Source organism: Mixophyes fleayi, chromosome 7 (assembly GCF_038048845.1).
Source record: "Mixophyes fleayi isolate aMixFle1 chromosome 7, aMixFle1.hap1, whole genome shotgun sequence".
Taxonomy (NCBI): Eukaryota; Metazoa; Chordata; class Amphibia; order Anura; family Limnodynastidae; genus Mixophyes; species Mixophyes fleayi.
In genome coordinates this window covers 71,681,977-71,701,550 of record NC_134408.1, presented here as the reverse complement: position 1 = coordinate 71,701,550, position 19,574 = coordinate 71,681,977, and the positions used below count along the sequence as shown (strand labels likewise).

Genomic DNA, 19,574 nt, shown 5'->3' with positions numbered 1-19,574 from the left:
TCTCACTCTCTCTCACTCTCTCACTCTCTCTCACTCTCTCTCACTCTCTCTCACTCTCTCTCACTCTCTCACTCTCTCTCACTCTCTCTCACTCTCTCTCACTCTCTCTCACTCTCTCTCACTCTTTCATATATATATATATATATATATATATATATCTATAGCCTTAAGCCCAGATAAAATAGCATAGCATTTGATCATGTAAGGACTGACCAGAATGGGAAGACTTTGGCGTGAGTTGGTCAGCTTAACATATATTGCAATATGTGGAACTAACATTCCCTGTTTTTAAATACAGAATAGCACTTGGTGTATAGCAATAACTATGTGTTTGGAGAGTGCAGAATATCCCTGTTTTCTTGTCTATACAATGTGTGCAACCCCCTCTTGCACCCCAGACTGTAGATGGTGAGTGCAGAGGATCTGTGTCTGTTTTTGTTTATATATATATATATATATATATATATATATATATATATATATATATATATATATATATATATATATATATATATATATATATATATATATATATATGAGAGAGAGAGATTATAGATCTCTGTGTGTGTGTGTATATATGTATATATATATATATATATATATATATATATATATATATATATATATATAATTTTAATTATAAAAATGTATGTATTTATAGAGATATATATCCATGTATCAATCTCTTTCTCCTTGAAACAATCTCGCCTACAGCATATGACTATTTATGCTGTACCACTTTATTTTGTTTTGGTTTAATTTGTTTTATTTCATTATACTATGTCTTTTGTCTAAACTCTGTAATAAAAATGAATTAATTTAAAAAGATGTCGTAAGGTACTTGTTTTTGTTAGGATATAGTATTTTATGTAAGTTTAATATTTTATTTTCATTTTAGTCTTCCATGTCAATTCAGTGTTGTTGGGGTTTTTTTTTGGTTTTGTTTTTCCTTTCCAATAGATTTACACAATTAAGATAAGTGCATAATTTTTTGTTTTTATTGGCAGGCATTTACAATATATTTACATGTACATACAGTGCAGTGTTTGCTATGCATTTCAATTGTATAATTGTTTTACATAATGTTTCTAATTACTCTGATCTCATAATTGTTAATTTGTTATTTGTAAGTTTGAGAATATGTTGAAATACTGTGTTTCATATGGTTGACAGAATGTTTCTGTTGCATCAAATCTTGTTACTCTGTGATTATAGTACAAATAACATTTTAAGTGCATAGCTGTGTGCTCCTGTATTTGCTTATTGTACTTATCAAACTATACAAGATTAGAATAAAAATTAGTATGTGTAACAATGATGATAGAAATGATGATTTATTATTGCAAAGCAAACATATAAATGACATAATAGTGGCATTCGTATAGGTTATCCTGACTTTCATATATGCCCCCTCATCCTAAATAATAGAGTAGGTCATAGTTCTCTTTTAAATAGAACCAGTGTGAAGCAAAAAGCTACAATACTAGTGGATAGTATGATACTGCAAAATGTTGAGTTTCTTGCATGCTACTTTTAGATCTTTTTTTGTCAGGTTTTATGGATTTCTTATAAATATAATTACAGTTGTACATTTTACATTTAATTTAGCATTTCTTGTTTTGCATAGATAACAGACGATCCAATTAAAAGAATGTCTATTTTACATCATCACTTTGTAAGACATCCAGCAAAGTTATATGAATCATCATATGAAACGGTCATTAGTGTTTCAGGTATGTAAAATTGCTTAGCTTCTTCAATGACATACATCTGAAAACCCCTTACTAAATCGGCATATGCGTTTACATTCGACACTTTATTAATATTTACCATTTCTCTTAACTAATATACTAGTAACCTGAAACTTAGACTATGGCTTCTTCACTGTCTCATAGTGACACCAGATATAATCATTTCCCTCTTGTGGCTTTTTGAAGTTGGCAACTGTCAGAAATAAGCTGTCATAGATATTATGTTGGACAGATTGACTTACTAATGGTTAATAATAATATATAAATAATAAATATTTTAGTTATTCCAACTATATTTTATAGCTTTACATTTTGCTAAATAAGCCACTGTGTGTATATTTTGGGTTTGTCCATATATATGACTCCAAGGCCACATAGCATAATGCCGGCAAGTCTATGTGTGTGTATTTGTGTCAAACGCCGCTCTCCCGCGGCTGCCAGTAACCAGTGCACCTACCCGTTTTCAGATTTCCCGCTTTCTCCTCCTGCTGTCAGGGCGGCAGCGGCCCTGCGCATGCGCGAGTGACCGTCTGACCTGTTCTCGCTTATTCTGCACATCCATTGATTGCCTTTCATTGGCACCCCTTTCTAAGGCTCCTCCCTGCACCCCTTAGTGCTGGTTCTTCTCGTCACTTCTGGCCTGGAAGCAGCTCATGTATCCAAGCAGAGGCTTGGATCTCATCTCTCCTAGTGTGCTGCCGCAGATCACCTATTACCTGCGCCATACATTAGTGGTAACTATTGCAGATCATCGCTCTCATCTCTCACAAGTGTGCTGCCCCAGATTATCACTTACCTGCTCCACTTATTAGTGGTAACTGCCAAAGACCATCACATCTATCTCTCTCATGAACTATCGTACAGCATCGCTCAGTACTCCCACTCATTAGTGGCTATTTGGTGTCTACCATCTCCTTTAGTACTCTGTTCTCTATCACTGCTCACTGGGAACTTCCATACTTCCCTAGAGGGTTGCGACCTGCAGGGCAGAAGCTGCAAAGCCCAAATGTGTGTAAAATATACATATTTTTATTTATAGTGATGGAAAAGGTAACCAGAATTGGTCCTGTCCAGCAGGGAAAGGTACATACAGGGTTAGTGATCCTGCAGTTACCTTGAGGAGGGAGTTTATAAACTCACCCATGCCATATACGTGGCATGGGTGAGTTTGTTAGTAAAAGGATTGTGAGATCTGGTGGGTGGTGCTTCCGACACTGACTAGCAGCTGGGTAATATCTAGGGCTTGTGGGTGTAGTTAGTGTGTCAGAAGGCCCTGGAATCTATAATGTTTGTGTTTTATGATGGAGTGAAACAGCAACTGCTTAAGAAGCCTGGAGTAAGGAGTCTCTTATTTGGTAATTTCTACAAGTGGTGTCATCATGGGATCTACAGGGACAGCCAAAACACAGCTGTCCATCCAGACAACAAGAGTGAAGTGTGATATCCCCCCGCCCCCAAATAAAATGTATTTTATGTGGGGGTTTTTTTTATCTATTGCTTTTGGTTTTGTTTGCATTGTGTAGCAGCTGCTGGTAGCTAAAACACTGCAAATCAGAATTGGCTTGTCGGTGTAGCTAGTCGTCACCGAGGCCCAGGTGGAAAATAAGTCCACTCCGACAGAGTGAGCATGAACCTGCTGTTTTGCAAATGATGACTTTGAGCAACTAAAGGCCGCAATTTTGGCGCGAATAGAGAATGACAGCGCCTGAGAAGGAGCAAAGATTTCATGACTGGCGGTTTTTACCGGGATTTGCAACGTGTGCCCAGCTGGCAGACCTTTCAATATTAACAGAGAGTTACTTTTGTCAGAATGTTTGAAATCCTAGCTATCGACCATTGTGAGTAAAACCTAAGTCAGGAATTACAGAGCTGGGTTCTACAGACTCAGTATTTTGAGAAGCTTGCAACTTGTGACTGTTTTTACGCTGCCGAAAATATGCCCTGGACAGCTGAGACAGTTGTCAGGCTGGACTTCAGGCCAAAAACAACACCAGAGGTTGGAACAGCAAGGTGGCCCCAGCAAGGTGCTTTGAGTGTGGCAAGCAGAGGCACTTACGGAGGCATTGTTCAAATTGGCCAGAACAGATGGATTGTTCGGGGGTTCGACTACACTCCGGTATTACTGCTTTTTTTTTTTATTATTTACCATGTCCCCATTCACGGGGAACCCACTGTTGTTCCGGGTGACCATCCTGATAAAGCAACAGGCAGTGTTAGCGTTGGTAGTGAAATTACCTTAGTATCCAACACTGTGGTTCCAGATGGCCTGTCGGCCCGGCTGCCGTCAATGAAAGTTAATAAAGTAATAAAATAATTCATTCAGCAAAAGAGACTTTAAGGATAAAATTATGTCATTGTTTATTTACAAAAGATAAAGCAAGCGCTCATTTTCAAAGCTGAAAACTCTCTGGTCTTCAACAGACCAGACACGTCATTTTTGTTCCAATAAAAGTAGGCTGTACTACAATTTACAAATATCATATTACAATTGGCTGAGAAAGTATTTAGTCGTATCCTTATCCTTATGGATCTACTGGATGCAATGGAGAAGTTGAAAAGGTCTGTGCAAGTCTTTGTTCAAAAATCTCTTGATTGGAAACATCTGTTCTTTGAATAACTCCTTCATTCCTGTTCATATCCTTTTCATCTGCTCACATGAAAGGCTTATATAATATAACATATGACATAAGAAAACCACATCAAATATAAATGATATACTAAAATAAGATAAAACAATGTAAATATTTTCATATTAATAAATTATCTTCATCCAAAATAAAACATCTTTGACAAAGTCCTATGCATTCACAGGGTCACTGAGTAATGTGTGACAGTGTTTCTTTACATTACTGTGAAGGGATGAACAGTGCAAGTGGTAGCAGCAGTAGCCTCTTTCTCAAAGCCTACAAGCCATCCACCTAACCTTCTCTCCATACTTGTTCTCTTCATCTTTATTCCCTGTCCCTTCTTGCTCCTCCTGCGTTTGATCCCTGCTGACTCTGTTTGTTTGTACCTGCTGTCTGTTTGCCCTACCCATAAAATGTAAGTTCTTAAGAGCAGGGCCCTCTTCCCTCCTGTCTCTGTACCATTTTTCTGCTCCATCCTCACTGTAATTGCTATGCCTTGAACTCTGAGGGTCTCGGTAATTCTTGTTTATTGTTCTGTTCTGTTTTACCCTGTATGGTCTACTGTCTTGTATTGTGTATGGTGCTACAAAAGTTTTGTGGCGCCTTATAAATAAACGATAATAATGGCTCCAAGGCTGCCATACCCCCTTATTCTGGAGCAAGACGTTCCCCTGTTTCAGGAAATTATAGCCAACCGGATCGGTCAGTACACTACTTGATCCTGTCTTTCATACCTCGGAACTGCAGAAAGAAACCGGGAAGCCGCAATACCTGAAGCCTGGATATCAGGCTTTGACTGCAACTTAGCCGATGTTGTGATCTAGAAGACCTGAGCGAAAAGTCTTGGGTGGAGAAACAGAAACCTTGCCAGTGGGTGAATATTGGTCGCCAATATCCTGGACGATATCACTCCAGTACTTTGCGAGGGTCCAACTCTAAAGATAGTGCTTTGGAACATGCTTCTAAGTATGTGGTGGTTGGGAATGGAGTATGGAAGGCTGAAACCCTGGCCAGGGGAGATCTTTGTTATAATAAAAGGTTAACTGCTATATAGGGAAGTGGTGGTACAAGAGAAATTAGTTCATCAACTCCTGGTACCACAGATACATGTTCCGTTGGTATGAACAACAGCCCATACACACTTTTTGGGGAGGCATTTGGGAAAGGAGCAAACTACAAATCAGATGCTCCTGAGGTTTTACTGGCTGGGAATCCGTATGTCAGTCAAGAGATACTGTCAAACCTGCTCAGTATGCCAGCGAATGGCCCCAGTTCCATTCAAGTGAATTGCCATATACTTAGTGGTTCCCTTGGAGAACTCTGCACGAGGGCATCAATATGTAGTGGTAGTTCTTGATTACACTTCAAATGCTTAAATTGTGAAAATATAATGTGTCTGCAAACGTTTGCATTATAATGGCATGCATCATTATTACAGAATTGCCTGCTCTCTTGGGAGCCTGTGAAGTCTCCCACTATGTTGGGAGTCTGCTGGACATTTAGGGAGAATAGGCAACTATGATTTTATAATGCCAGTACAGTTCAAATATATTTGAGTGTGGTTTTGTTAGGAACTCCTTCAGTCAGCACGACAGAACCCGGAATCTGCTCCGATGTCTGGTGTTCGCTGGAGCCCCTAGTGGTGGGGACAGACTTGGCTGCAGACGAACGGAGGGTCGTGTAGTGTGTACTGACTGGGCAGAACCCTGAGGCAGCGTAGTAGAACACAGAGATGTGAGGTCCAGGCAAAAGGTCAAGGGCTGGCAGCAGGCGGGGATATCAGGTAACGAGCCGAAGTCAGGGGTCACAGGCAATACAACGAGGTCCAGAAACAAGCCAGGGGTCATACACGGGAAATCCAAACTAGAATACAGAACAGGAGCAGGGAAACAGGAACAGGAGGCTAGCTACACAGGAAGCTATAACTGGCAATGAGGCTAAGTCCTCACTGCTTTAAATAGCAAGGAGAGCCAATAGGAGTCGTAGTAATACAACCCCTCCCACTGCATAATCTCTGCACCGAGACAATACTGGCAATCACAAGACAGCACCAAATATAAATCAAAAAGACTCTCACAGAGTCTACTCCATAGGCAAAAATAGCCCTACCTTTCCCTGCTGGTATATGCCCGGGTGTCAGCCCGCTGGCCGGGCGCTGCGGCCTCCGGATTACAGCGTCCCGGTTGTTGCCTAGGCAACCGGGATGTCAGAGGCGGAAGTGACACCCCGGTCGTCATGGAGACGGCCGGGGCGTCTGGGAGAGCCGGAAGCGAGCCGCGGCGGCCCGTCGGGGAGCCGCGGCTCGTAACAGGTTTTTATCCTTTGTTTTATATAATTTTTTATTGACAACTTGCACGTTACTGGTGTTGCGTATATATAGATATAGATGTATATAGATAAATATTTTTTTTTCAAAAAAATGAAATAAAAATGCTTTGGGTAGCTAATGAGTCATGATTCATTTCTAGCGTCCTCAACATGGATTTTCGTTGGAACAACAAACTGGACACACACAGTTACCAACGTAAGTTTATTTGAGTAGTTCATTACTGTTAACAAAGTTTCCAATGAATAAACCTTCCACCCATTAAAATGCTGCCTTTTCTGACAGGTGCTTACCTATAATTAGGTTAATCGAGACAGGGCAGCAGGTTTTGCTAGGAGAATCAAAATAAGAAATACATTCTGAAAAATAAATTAAAAAAAATTCTTGCATCAAAAGTCTTAAGTTTTAACAATTCTAATGAGAAGTAGGAATTTCTATGTAATGGTAATCCCAAAAATGAAAACTAGATAATAGTGGATAAAGGTTCAGAAATTGCATTTTATGAAATTATCCTACTGGTCAGTTTTAGCTGTGGTTTTCATAGTTCATCCTAACCTGTCATTACTGACCACTCCTACAAGTATTACTCCGCCACCAGATAAATGTAAGTGCCAACTGCACACTGTTAGTAGCAATAATCGCTACCACCACCAGGCTCCTTCACCGGCACCTGCAACTGCTTACTTCTGTGTGTTGTGTAGCTGCTGCAGCACCTCTTTACTGGTGACTTTAGCTGTTTCCTCCTAACTGTTAATGCCATTCAGTCTAATTCAATATTGTGCTTCTATTTTGTTCTATTGAATCGGAGTGGACAGATTTCCTTCTGTGCTGTTAGCTGAAGCCGTAACCAGTGAAGATACATTGAACTGTTTGTAGATGTAGATGCTTACATCAAGATTATGTGCATCCAAATTAGCAGTAGGGGTCACATAGAGGGGAGATGCAATTTCTAACTTCCATATACATCTGATATAGGATCCTATTGATATCTAGAAAGGACTGAACCAATTAGGTTTGCCAGAGCTCACATACACACAGTTACTGTTTGCAGCTAAAGATTGTTTTTGGTTTTTTTATGTTTTCTTTTGTAGTTTTACAAAATACTGAAGTTATTTGAATGAGCATTTTTCCCTGCTGCCTCCATAAACTACATAGTGGTGTTCAAGTGATTGTTGAGATTTAATATGCAAACAAAATACTGCTGTCTTTTTGAGTAGCATTTTGCAATCTAGTCTTAAGCCCTGACAGAAACAAATTGCACTGGATTATTGATGTGAAATCTTCCTATGCCTGCCAAACAGGATGTAAAAACGGAGTGAAAAGGCACTTGTGTAGCCTGTTCGTGGGGCATTCAGAGTGTTAAAGTAAATAAAAGAAGGCACAATCAACAGACAAGTGGGGGTATGTGGGGGCTTGTAGGATACTATTGATAAGGAGCCTGGTAGTGAAATAAGCGGTCACAGTTCACATTTTTCACTGGATCACAAGAGCTTTCCGCTACATAATTGATTTGAACTATTAGCAGTGGTGAGTGTAATTTGGATATTTATTACAAAAACAAGTAAAACTTGAACCTTTAGGTGTTAACTGATTTTGTTTGCATGTAAGAATGTTGTTTATTGTACTATGCTACTCTTACCTGTTTTCTTCCATTTACAGGCATGCAGTGAAACATATTTTGCATTTCCTCTTCAAGATAAAAGAAAAATATATAGTCAGTTTCACTGTCGAAGCACATTCTTGGTAATTCACTTTTGTTCTAATATATATCGAATTTCAGGTGCAATGAATGGATATGGAGAAGGTGAAAATTATGAATTAGTGAGTCATTTCTATGGAATGAATGGACCTTCACAAGAAACCAGCATGTCAATGCACAAAGATCATAGACACATACCTCAGTAATGTCAGTATACCCTAGTTAATTGATAGGTGTACAAATCTGACTGCCTTCTCTGGAAGTCATTTATGATGTACACTAGTATGCCTATGTGGACTTCTCTGTGCATTTCAAGGTGCATGCATAGTTTTGCAGTTACCGCTACAAATTAGATGTGAGTAGGTTTGCGGTAGGAAAAAAAATCCAACTAAAAACCTAGTATTCTGTTCCCTGTGGCCTCATTTATGTCTTCAATCATAAAACAATGTGGCAGTTTTGTGTTTTTGCTCAACTTTTTCTGATATTGGGTAAAGTGCGTCTAGAAGTGTACATCTCCGGTGAAGTGCAAAATAAATTGTATAGAATGGAGTCTGTTCTCCACCACTTCTGGTGCAAAATTTAAAAGTGCTTTTGTGGAGGAGAAATTACTGTGCGCCTTTCCACAAAGCAAGACTCTCCTCTTAATCTTATTATAATAAACAATAGTCTGCAAATTGAAATATAATTTTTGCACATGTTTGCAAAAGTAGGCGCACCTTTGTGCACAGTCCATACTTGAAGTAAAGGCATTTCCTGCCAATTCCTCTCATCCGACGTACCAAATTTTGCTCCTCCACAAATTATCCTATTTATAAAGCGCTAACATATTCGAAAGTGCTGTATAGAGTGGGAATAATGACATGACACAGACAAATTACAATGACCAGCAAAAGAAAGTTAGAATCACTCTGGCAAAATGAACTTATCAACGAGATGTTGAGAACACATGATAGGTATTTGTATTTTAATATATTTTATTATACAAAATTGAGACTTTAAAATGCTAAGAATCCTTCAATATACTTTCAGTTATATTTTTTAGTATACATACAGTATGTTAATTTTTTTTTTAATCTCAATGAATAAAATGACTGTGTACATTTTTTCCCCATATCTTTTATTTGTACATATTTGCATGTTTTGTTTTTTCATTCATTCTTTTTTTTAACTAAGCTAGACTAACCTGTTGACAGGACTAATTTATTTAGTGTAAAGTAGATCAAATTGCTTTTATTTGATACAGCTAGTGGTGAAACTGCAGTGATGTCACAGAACCTGTTCTTTAGTTCTTTAAATGCAGAAGTACAATTTGGCTTTTCACTATTTTCCAAAGAACATTCTCTGGATTGCTGAATATAATTGACAGTGAATGCTAACGGTGAAGTGCCACCTTGCATATGCAGCAAATGTTCTATGAGCAGTTGGAAAGAAGCTGTCATCTCAGTCTTTTGTCCTACACTCCTGTGCAAATCAAGATGCACTTTAAACAGAGAAAATATAAAATTAAGTTAACAAAAGCCATTATGCCAAATTGCTGTTTTTTATTTACAGTACACTCACAGTTGGATCTTTGGTTGTGATGAAAAAGTTTCAGCTAAATGGTAAGTTATTGTTTTATATTGTTATACATTTATTAGCATGTTATTAATACGTTGAAAATCTTATGCAAGTCATTGTCTACCATTATATAGACCCAAATTAGTATGGGTAACTTGGCAAGAAGCAAGGTATCTAATAGGGAAGGCATTCATATGGGTGGTGTAAATGGAAAGAAATATGAATGAATGATTAATTCAGGAATGTAGATGAGCAATGAGGGAGGAACAAGAGTGTGAACAGTGAATCATAGATTTTGTAAGCTGCAGTAGAGTAAGCAGAGAATACATCATATCTGTATTACGCTGTCATGTATTGTACATAATTCCTGTATCCACTCCAAGCTCACCTTCCTGGGATATCTCCCAACACTACAGTCCAATGGTGGGATATATTGGGCAACAAGTGAGCAGTCAGTTCTTGAAGTTGATGTGTTAGAAGCAGTAAAAATGGGCAAGTGTAAGGATCTGAACGACTTTGACAAAGTCCAAATTGTAATGGCTAGATGACTGGGTCTTGTGGGAGGTGTTCCCGGTATGCAGTGGTTAGTAGCTACCAAAAGTGGTCCATTGATGCGTGTGGGGAGCAAAGGCTAGCTCTTCTGGTCCAATTCCACAGAAGTGCTACTGTAGCACAAATTGCTGATAAAGTTAATGCTGGCTATGATAGAAAGGTGTCAGAGCACAGTGGATCACAGCTTGCTGCGTATGGGGTTGCGTGGCCACAGGTCGGTCAGAGTGCCCATGCTGGCCCCGGTTCACCACCAAAAGTGTCTACAATGGGCATGTGAGCGCCAGAAGGGGACCAGGAAGCAGTGGAAGAAGGTGGCCTGGTCTGATAAATCACATTTGTTTTGCATCATGTGGACGGCCGGGTGACTGTACATCGTTTACCTGGTGAAGAGATGGCACCAGGACGCACTATGAAAAGAAGGCAAGCCGGCGGAGGCATTGTGATGCTCTGGGCAGTGGTCTGCTGGAAAACCTTGGGTGCTTAACTTTTATGTAACTATTGCCTTGACATGTACCACCTACCTGAATATTGTTGCAGACCAAGTACACCCCTTCATGGCAGTGGTATTCCATGATGGCAATGGTCTCTTCCAGCAAATAATGCACCCTGCCACACTGCAAAAATTGTTTAGGAATCATTTGAGGAACCTCCAAATTCCCCAGATCTCAATCTGATTGCATTTCTGTGGGATGTGCTGGAAAAACAAGTCCAAGCCATTGAGGCCCGACATTGCAACTTACAGGACTTAGAAAATCTGCTGCTAATGTCTTTGTTCAAGATATTCCATTACCTGCAATGCCAGCTAGACATGCATCAATTGTTAAAGTGAATAAAGTATGGTATGGAGGTTGAGAGGTCTCTGCTCAGAAATAAAGGAATTTCAGAGAACCTCATTTCCTCCTGGAGGGGGCAATCTATTATAATTTTTGGAAGAAGTACATCATGTGATATTGGCATAAAATAGATTTAGCTTCAGCTACTTTGGTACATATTCCTGATTTCCTTCAGGTTAGAGTTAGCAAGGATCTTGTTCTCTCAACTCTAATGGGTATCTGCACTCAATGTTTTGCTAGATACAAAGTTATCTTTAGAAGACCCTATTATCCTTTTATTGATTTATTTTTTTAAACAGTGGCGATAATATTTGCACTATACATTACTTGAGGCAGCATGACATCTTAATTTCATGCTCAATGCTCTGATGTCTCCATTTGAACCATTAGAAATTTTTTCCCTATAGTGTCTTACACTGAAGGTGATATTTCTAATGAAAACCACCTCTCACCGAACAATTGGAGATCTACAGTTTTTGTGGTGCAAAGAACCCTTTCTGAATGTCTACAAATAATGTAATACTAAGGACTAATCGAGATTTCGTACTTAAAGTGGTGCTTGCTTTCATATTAATTAAGAAAACATATTTACATCCTTACCCTTCTGACTCTTTGGCAACACTAACAAATGATTACAGATGGGATTAGACATGGAAGCTTCAAGATTAGCGATGGGATTAGACATGAAGGCTAAGGCAGGGCCTTATAAATATAAATCATGGAAATAAATGAAGGAATTGGAAGAGTCCTCAGATAGTGAAAACGTGAAATGACCAAAAACACTAGGTCACGTAATTTTAGATACAGTGTTTGGATACTAAGGTAACATTGCATTTTGTTTTTGTTGAGGAATGTCTGTGAAAACACACACAGTGCATATAGTTGTTAAGGACCTTCTTAAAAAGAATGGGAATTGCCAGAAGACGTCGGTCTAATCCAAGAAGGATTGGAAGAGTGAGTCCTTTTTCGGATAATGAGGCAGATAAATGTAATTTAATCCCTAAATTAGATGCATTTGTTGCTCTAAAGAGGACTGCTCTTTCTTTAGAAGATGGAGGTCCATTTGAAAGGTTCTATGGACAGAAAGATGGATTTTTTTTTTAAAAGACTACATATTTAGTCAGAACTGCAGTCAAATTGAGGGTTGCTGTAGGTTCGGGTTTCTAGGGCACCCAGGATTTGAATGGATGCATTTTATTTTTTTTAACTGTTTATTTTTGACGTGTCAAAACGTTACACAAAAAACCTGGTGTGATAGTGTTTCAAATTATGTCAACAAGGCAAAATATGCAGTAAATTCATAATAGAAATAACATTGACATTACCGTATAGGCATAGTATGATTCAGGTTATTATGTAAGGAGGGAGAGGAGGGTAGAGAGAGCTAGAGAGACGCATGGCTAGAACTGTGTAGAGGAAGAGAGAAAGTAGAAAAGGAAGGATTTCGACTCGAGGGTCCATATCTATATAAACGTCAGGGGAAGAAATGGAGCTTCTCTTAGTCAGTTAAAGGGAGAGTGTTGAAAAATGATAACCAATGGGTCCATAGTTTATTGAAGGATTTAGAGTAGTTTTTGAGAATGCTGGTCATAAATTCCATACGCTGAACGTGCCAAATCCGATTTAGTTATAGATTGAATGGAAGGGGGATTCTGCTATTTCCAGCCAGCAGCAAGCTGGCATGTGGCCGCCGTGAGGATATGTCAGATGAGATTATGGAAGAAGAAAAAATTAAGGCTCTATAGGGACGTTAATCTGTAAAATATTGGTTATCAATTTAGTCACCTCATACCACATCCGAGCCAGCTTCAAACAGCTCCAACAGATATGAAGGAACATCCTTTCTAAGGAACAGTCCCTCCAGCACCAGTCAAGACGCGTCGGGTAGCATTTTTTTAAGACTGGTTGGCACGTAGTACCAGCGATGTATAAAACTTTCTAGACATTTTCTTTTAATTTTCACGCATATGGAGCTAGAAGCAGCATTCTCGCGAATCTCACACCAATCGTCAGCATCAAGGGGCTCCCTAATTTCTCTTTCCCAGGCTAGTTTGTGGGGGTCACTCTGGTCCTGCGTACTCAGAGAGAGTGTTGTGTAGAGACTAGATATTAGCCTGCCGTGGAGACTGATGAAGACAAAGGGATTCAAAAGAGGCGAGTGTGCAGTTAGAGAGCCAATGTTTGATTGTGTTGTGAAAATTATGAATTTGTAGGTATTGGTAGAAAACTTTGGTTGGGGCCTCAGTGTTATTTTGAATATAAGAGAATTGAGGGAACATGTCGGTACGGGTGAGGTCATTCAAACATCTGACACCTCGGGAGTGCCATGGGGTGAACACAGCGGGCTTGAGACCTGGAGGGGATGTTCCGGGAAATTGAAGAGTAGTATGACCGGGGAGGGTTGACAAAGGTATTTTATTTTTTGGCATTGCCAATTAAAAAGGAAAATCTGCTCCAATTGAGACTTGTCCGACCTGGATATATAAAAGTCCAGGACCTCCGTATTTTCCGGATTGATCTTGTAACCAGAAAAATAGTCATTTAAATCAAGTTTGTCCAGAAGGGAGGGGAGAGTAACCGGACTAGCCACAGTGAGTAGAGAATCATCCGCATATCGCACCAGCTTGTGCTCAGTCGAGCCTATTAAATACCACAAAGGCCTCTATCAAGGAAAAGATGAGCGACGAGAGGTGGGCACCCTTGTCACGTGCCATTTGAAATCCCAAACGGCGCTGAGGTAATGTCTTTAAGTGAGACAGTAGTTGACAGGGATCTATATAAAGCCAATATGCCTGTCAAAAAATCTACCAGAGAAGCCCATCGACTCGAGGACTACACCCATAAATGACCAAGAAATACAATTAAACGTCTTTTCGGCGTCCAGTGCCATGATCAGTGAAGATATTTTGACAGTGTGGATAGAATGCATCAAGTCGATGGCCCTCCTGGTATTGTCCGGAGCCTGTCTACCCGGGATGAATAAGAGAGGGTAGGAGGGGATTTAATCTAGTGGCCAGTAATTTTGCGTAGTGTTTCAAATCTACATTGAGAAGCGATATCTACATGTAGCTGGTGCATAAGGTGTGATCCTTCCCAGGTTTTGGGATCACTACAATGTTGGCTCGGGTGGTGGCAGGGTCAAAGGAGGCTACTTCTAGATCCTGGTTAAAAATAGAGGTCAAGTGGGTGAAATGATTCAAAAATAGTGTAAGGTGTAAAAAAATTCCGTAGCGCTTTACAATTGGGGACAAACATAGTAAACTAATAAAGAAACTGGGTAAAACAGACAAAGCGGTGAGAATGCCCTGCTCGCAAGCTTACAATCTATGGGCAATGCATTGAGTCTTAGTTCAACAATAGAACAAGACTGGGGTTTTCCCATACAAGATACAGATTATATTCAGTAAAACCCACCCCTCTTAACAGACGTCACTAATTACATCATATACTTTGAAATAATACATTGTACAAGGAAAAAATAAATAAATTATAAATGCTTTCGACAGATATTTTATCAAACAGAAAACCTATACCCATGAGGACGAGGGGCATATGTGACCTCTCACATTCCTAAACCTATGTACATATAGCACATCTGGCATCAATTGGAACATCCTGTTGATCAATGAGGCCCTTATTCATTGTGAAATACACAGAAAGAATTTAACCCTTTCACAGAATACATAGAGGCAGACAATTTACCTACTATATTTTACACATATATAATACATAAATAATATTTTATCCAACTTATATTTGTACCATAATTTTATTCCATTACATTCCCCTCTTTGTGAACACTATTCACACACTATAACCTTTAACTAAAAAAAAACCATTTAAACTACAAAAAAATCTAAACAAAGCAGAGGGATATTAATATACTCTATTATAAAAACTAACTATCAAGAGAGAAATGTTTATTTAAGTTGTGGTACAAATATTCTATTTTCCTTGACATTTGTCAATGCAATTGAGACATTCCCTTGTGATTCCGAGACTACATTTATTTGTAAAGCATTTGTCCCAACCTTGCACAACTTTCCTAACATACCTGAAACACATTTTAAAAGGAGATAAATTAATGCACATATTACTAAAAAAATAACATATTTTCCTAATGTCCAGAATAGCCCTTTCCCCCATCCCGATATTCCAGAGAATATACCTGTACACCAAGTAGCAGGATTCCACCGGGAACTTTCCTGCCAGTCATCAATCATTTTCAGTATCTCTTGTTATGACTCTTCCTGAATTCATTTTTTATTTGTGAAATATGTAACACATATTTATCTATTTCTTCCTCTCGGTTGGTGGTTCATTCAAAATATACGTACAACAATGGACACCATAAACAGTTTCTAATGTGTGACAATATCCACTACTTTGTGCAGTTAAGTAATCTAATATTAATCTATGTTGGATTAATTCCGTTTTATATGCTTGAAGCTCTTTGGAAACATATTTAAAACTGTCATCATAAATTTCTGTGATGTTATCTAACAAATCAGCTAATTGTTCAATTGCTTCAATATTGTTTAAATATCCCATATGTCCATGAGTGAAATAATTTTCAAAACCTACCCCTACTTTGACTGAATGTTCTATTTTAAAAATATGTTTATATTTAGTACTTACAGTTTTTACTGATCTCCTCGTCCTGCTGTTTATGTTCTGAGTGATCATGTCAATCAGATTCTGATGTATCTATGATAATTGTACTAGGAATTAATTCTCCAATATAACATATACCTTCAGAATTTGGAGGTAGTCATTTATATGCTCGCCTTCCACATATGAAATACAAATTCTCAGGAAGTGTATATGGTATATCAGACATTAAACTATGAGCTGCCTCATAGCCCAATTCACAAGTGGTCCGATTAACAGAATGTATTGTCCACCTAGTTACATTTCCACTCAATGTTGCATTGATCAGTTCTTAAATTAAATTTAAGTTGTTAAACTGTACAATCCTCAAACATTCCTTTATTGCTCCTAAATATATTTTCGGTACATTATAATTCACTCCTTTCTGTTGAACTGTAGGATTAGCAGTTTAATTATAACATGTTATATTTTCATGTATCACATTATAATACTTTATCAACTTTATATGTGGTGGCATTGTATTACTATACTCTCCTTTTGTCTTGTTACCACATTTCTTCTCACCTAATTTACTTTCATTTATGGGAAACAATATAAGACCAACATTGTGATGTCTACGAGGTACTTGAGTGCAAACCCAACACTCACTGGTATTACGTTTTTCCCTATCAATTGATGAAACACATCTATTGGATGTTGATCACTAAAAAAGTTTGGATCATCTAAGCACCATTGTACGCATTGCTTTTCCAAATGGCGCTCACAATATTTACAAATACTAGCTTGAGTTGGAGATAAATCTTTGCAATGGTCATGTGATGTATCTTGTTTACCTCTCCTTTACGAAACTGTTATATTATTGTTCTGTTGTCCATTTACAGGGTTGTAAACATACAGTTCAAGAAAAATACCAATTGCAAACATGATTAATGTTAAAACAAATGGCAACTACCATAATTTCAAATTTGGTTTAGTCAACGCTGAATACCAGTTTCTTTCCATCCCTTGTCTTCTCCTCTTCACAAGATTTTCATCCCCTGACTTCTGTAATGAGGAAGATTGCGGCACCTGTGGGTATTGGCACTGCTACACTAGGAGGCGCGGAGTCTAACGCCAACGGTCTTCACCAGGGACCCCCGCAAGGAAGTTTGGACTTCGCAGGTCGGGTCCCTCCCAGGGAGTTACCTGCGAGATGGCGGAGGTAATCGTGGTCGTACAAGCTGAAGTCTGGAACCGTGCGGGCAGATAAGGTACAAAATCAGGAAGCGGAGAATAGTCAACAAGCCAAAGGTCAATCCGGAGAGTAATATGCAGGACCAAGGGAGAATCCAAAAGTCAGGGAGAGCTGGGTTGGAACACAGGAATACAATCTGGAGATATATATATATATATATATGAAAGCGCTGGAGGTTAGGATCCTAGGAAACTAGTTGCCCTGGCACCCTAGTGGTGTCAGAGCAGGATATATATACACAATGGTCAGACCGCCGACAGGAAGCGGAGAAGCGCGTCCCGTTGCTAGGGAACGGATGCGCAGTAGCCGGCCAGAAGGACCGTCCCCGGCAAGCGAGGCGCGGGGACAGCATCTTGCCTTTGTAAGGGCTGAGACATTATTATGGTCTCAGAAATATCCCTTACTTGTAGAATAAAGGTGATAATTATCTTATTACTTGATTAAGATTGACTGCTTTTTTACAATGGGAAGCGTTTATCCAAGTGCTTTTCTCTTTGACCTTTATCGCTGTTGGCGTTGTCAATAGCACGAGATATGGACCCTCCCACCGATCAGTCAATGAACCGGATATTAAGAAACTTCTTATCACCCAATCTCCTGGATTCAAATTACGACAGGCTCTGTCAATCGTAATTGCTTGTGTGTCTATCACAGCAGCTTGAATCTGTCTCAACTGTTTAGTAAACAATAGAATATAGTTAATACCACTTTCATACTGCCGCCCCTGCAATATCCCGGGTTTTTGAAGCCGGGTTTTTGCAGGGTCTCGGAGCGTCCCAGCTCAGAAACACCATTCATACTGCACCTCGGACCCGGGAATTTCCCGGGTTGACCCCATTCATACTGCACAAGTCTGTGTCCTGGCAATTTGTGGGAGTCATCACCAGAGCAGTTTTCATCGACTGAAAAACGGTGATGTCATTGAAAGGTGACTGGTTTGTTGACGCATAAAGATGATGCAAAAGTGGGTGGTGATTGTTTACCACATTACTTTTCATCATGGCCGACGACTCACTTTTGTGTAGCCCAGAGTTCATGTTTACTAGTATTTTTTTGCTGTTTTATGCACCAAATGAGAGTTTGCTGCAGCTGCTGACACTATGCACTCTTGCACAGTCCCAGTTCAGGAGGAGGAAGGCGAAGTTTATGGCACAACAGAAGAAAACTCAGTGTCTGTATATGCGCAGGAGGAGAGCGTTTCTCAGGGCCAGCATTGCCTCAATTTTGAGATTCAGTGCTGCCAGTAACCGAACCATGCGTGCCAGAGACTGTAGCCATGGAGAAGCTTTCTGGTCTACTGTGGAAGCGTTTGAGGAACAGCAGTGGATGCAACACTTCAGAATGTCACGTGGGACATTTAACTATGTGCTGGACCTTATTACCCCAGCACTTTCCAGGAAGGCCACTAACTTTGGGAAACCTATTCCACCATGTAGGCGCCTTTCTATTGTGTTGTGGTGGTATGCTACCCCTGGAGAATACCGGACAATCTCCTGCTTGTTTGGAGTGGGGATATCCACGGTGTGCACTCTAGTGCATGAAGTCACCACGGCATTGCTGGAAGCCCTGTATCATCACTTCATCTCCTTACCGCAAGGTCAGCGCCTGGATGATACAATTGCAGGATTCCTGAAGCGTGGGTTTCCACAGTGTGCTGGAGCCATAGACGGGACACACATCTCCATCATTGCCCCCACAGACAACCATGCGGATTACTACAACCGCAAAGGCTGGCATTCCATCATTCTGCAGGCTGTGGTTGACCACAACTATTGGTAAACATTTTTTATGTTTTTTTTTTATGTGACTGTGCCATGTGTAATGCGTATTGTAAAACATATTTATCTATGTTTTTTTTTATGTTAGTTTCACAGATGTTTTCATCGGGTGGCCTGGACGTTCCCATGACGCCAGAGTTCTAGGAAATTCGGACCTTTACCAAATTGCTGAGGAAAGACAAGATGGCTGGCTGTTCCCTAGAGAGGTAAATATAGGTGTAATGTTGTATGATGTTTTTGTAATTGAAGCTTATATACTATTGTTTGATATCAATATTGTATGTATTTACTGCCCCTTTTTATATACAGATGTAACATTTGCAAAATGCATTTTCACGATATAGTACCAAGTGTACAGCGTTATTTGACCAATAATTTTAACATGATGACGTGAAACTGCATGTTTTTATTTACAGAAATCTACGTTTGTTGATGGTGTGGAGATACCGGTACACATCATTGGGGATGCTGCTTACCCTTTGAGGAATAGTTAAAATAATTGCTGTTCATCTGACGCGTTTCATCCCCATACAGGCGATTTCCTCAGAGATAAGTTTCACACTGACTTCGGTCGTCTTTTAAGACCACAGCAAATTGCAAACAATT

General features: G+C 39.4%; 1 protein-coding gene across 1 annotated transcript in view; it reads left to right on the top strand.

Moving 5' to 3' along the window:
- The window catches only part of PGAP1 (post-GPI attachment to proteins inositol deacylase 1), a 113,030-nt gene extending 93,703 nt beyond the window's left edge, over positions 1-19,327 (top strand). Inside the window, exons 8-12 of the mRNA XM_075179964.1 lie at positions 1,628-1,733; positions 6,847-6,902; positions 8,364-8,447; positions 9,955-10,004; positions 19,057-19,327. Coding sequence (XP_075036065.1) covers positions 1,628-1,733; positions 6,847-6,902; positions 8,364-8,447; positions 9,955-10,004; positions 19,057-19,312 — 552 coding nt within the window. The 3' untranslated portion in view covers positions 19,313-19,327. The remainder of the gene's footprint in view (positions 1-1,627; positions 1,734-6,846; positions 6,903-8,363; positions 8,448-9,954; positions 10,005-19,056) is intronic.
- Positions 19,328-19,574: the final 247 nt, after the last annotated feature.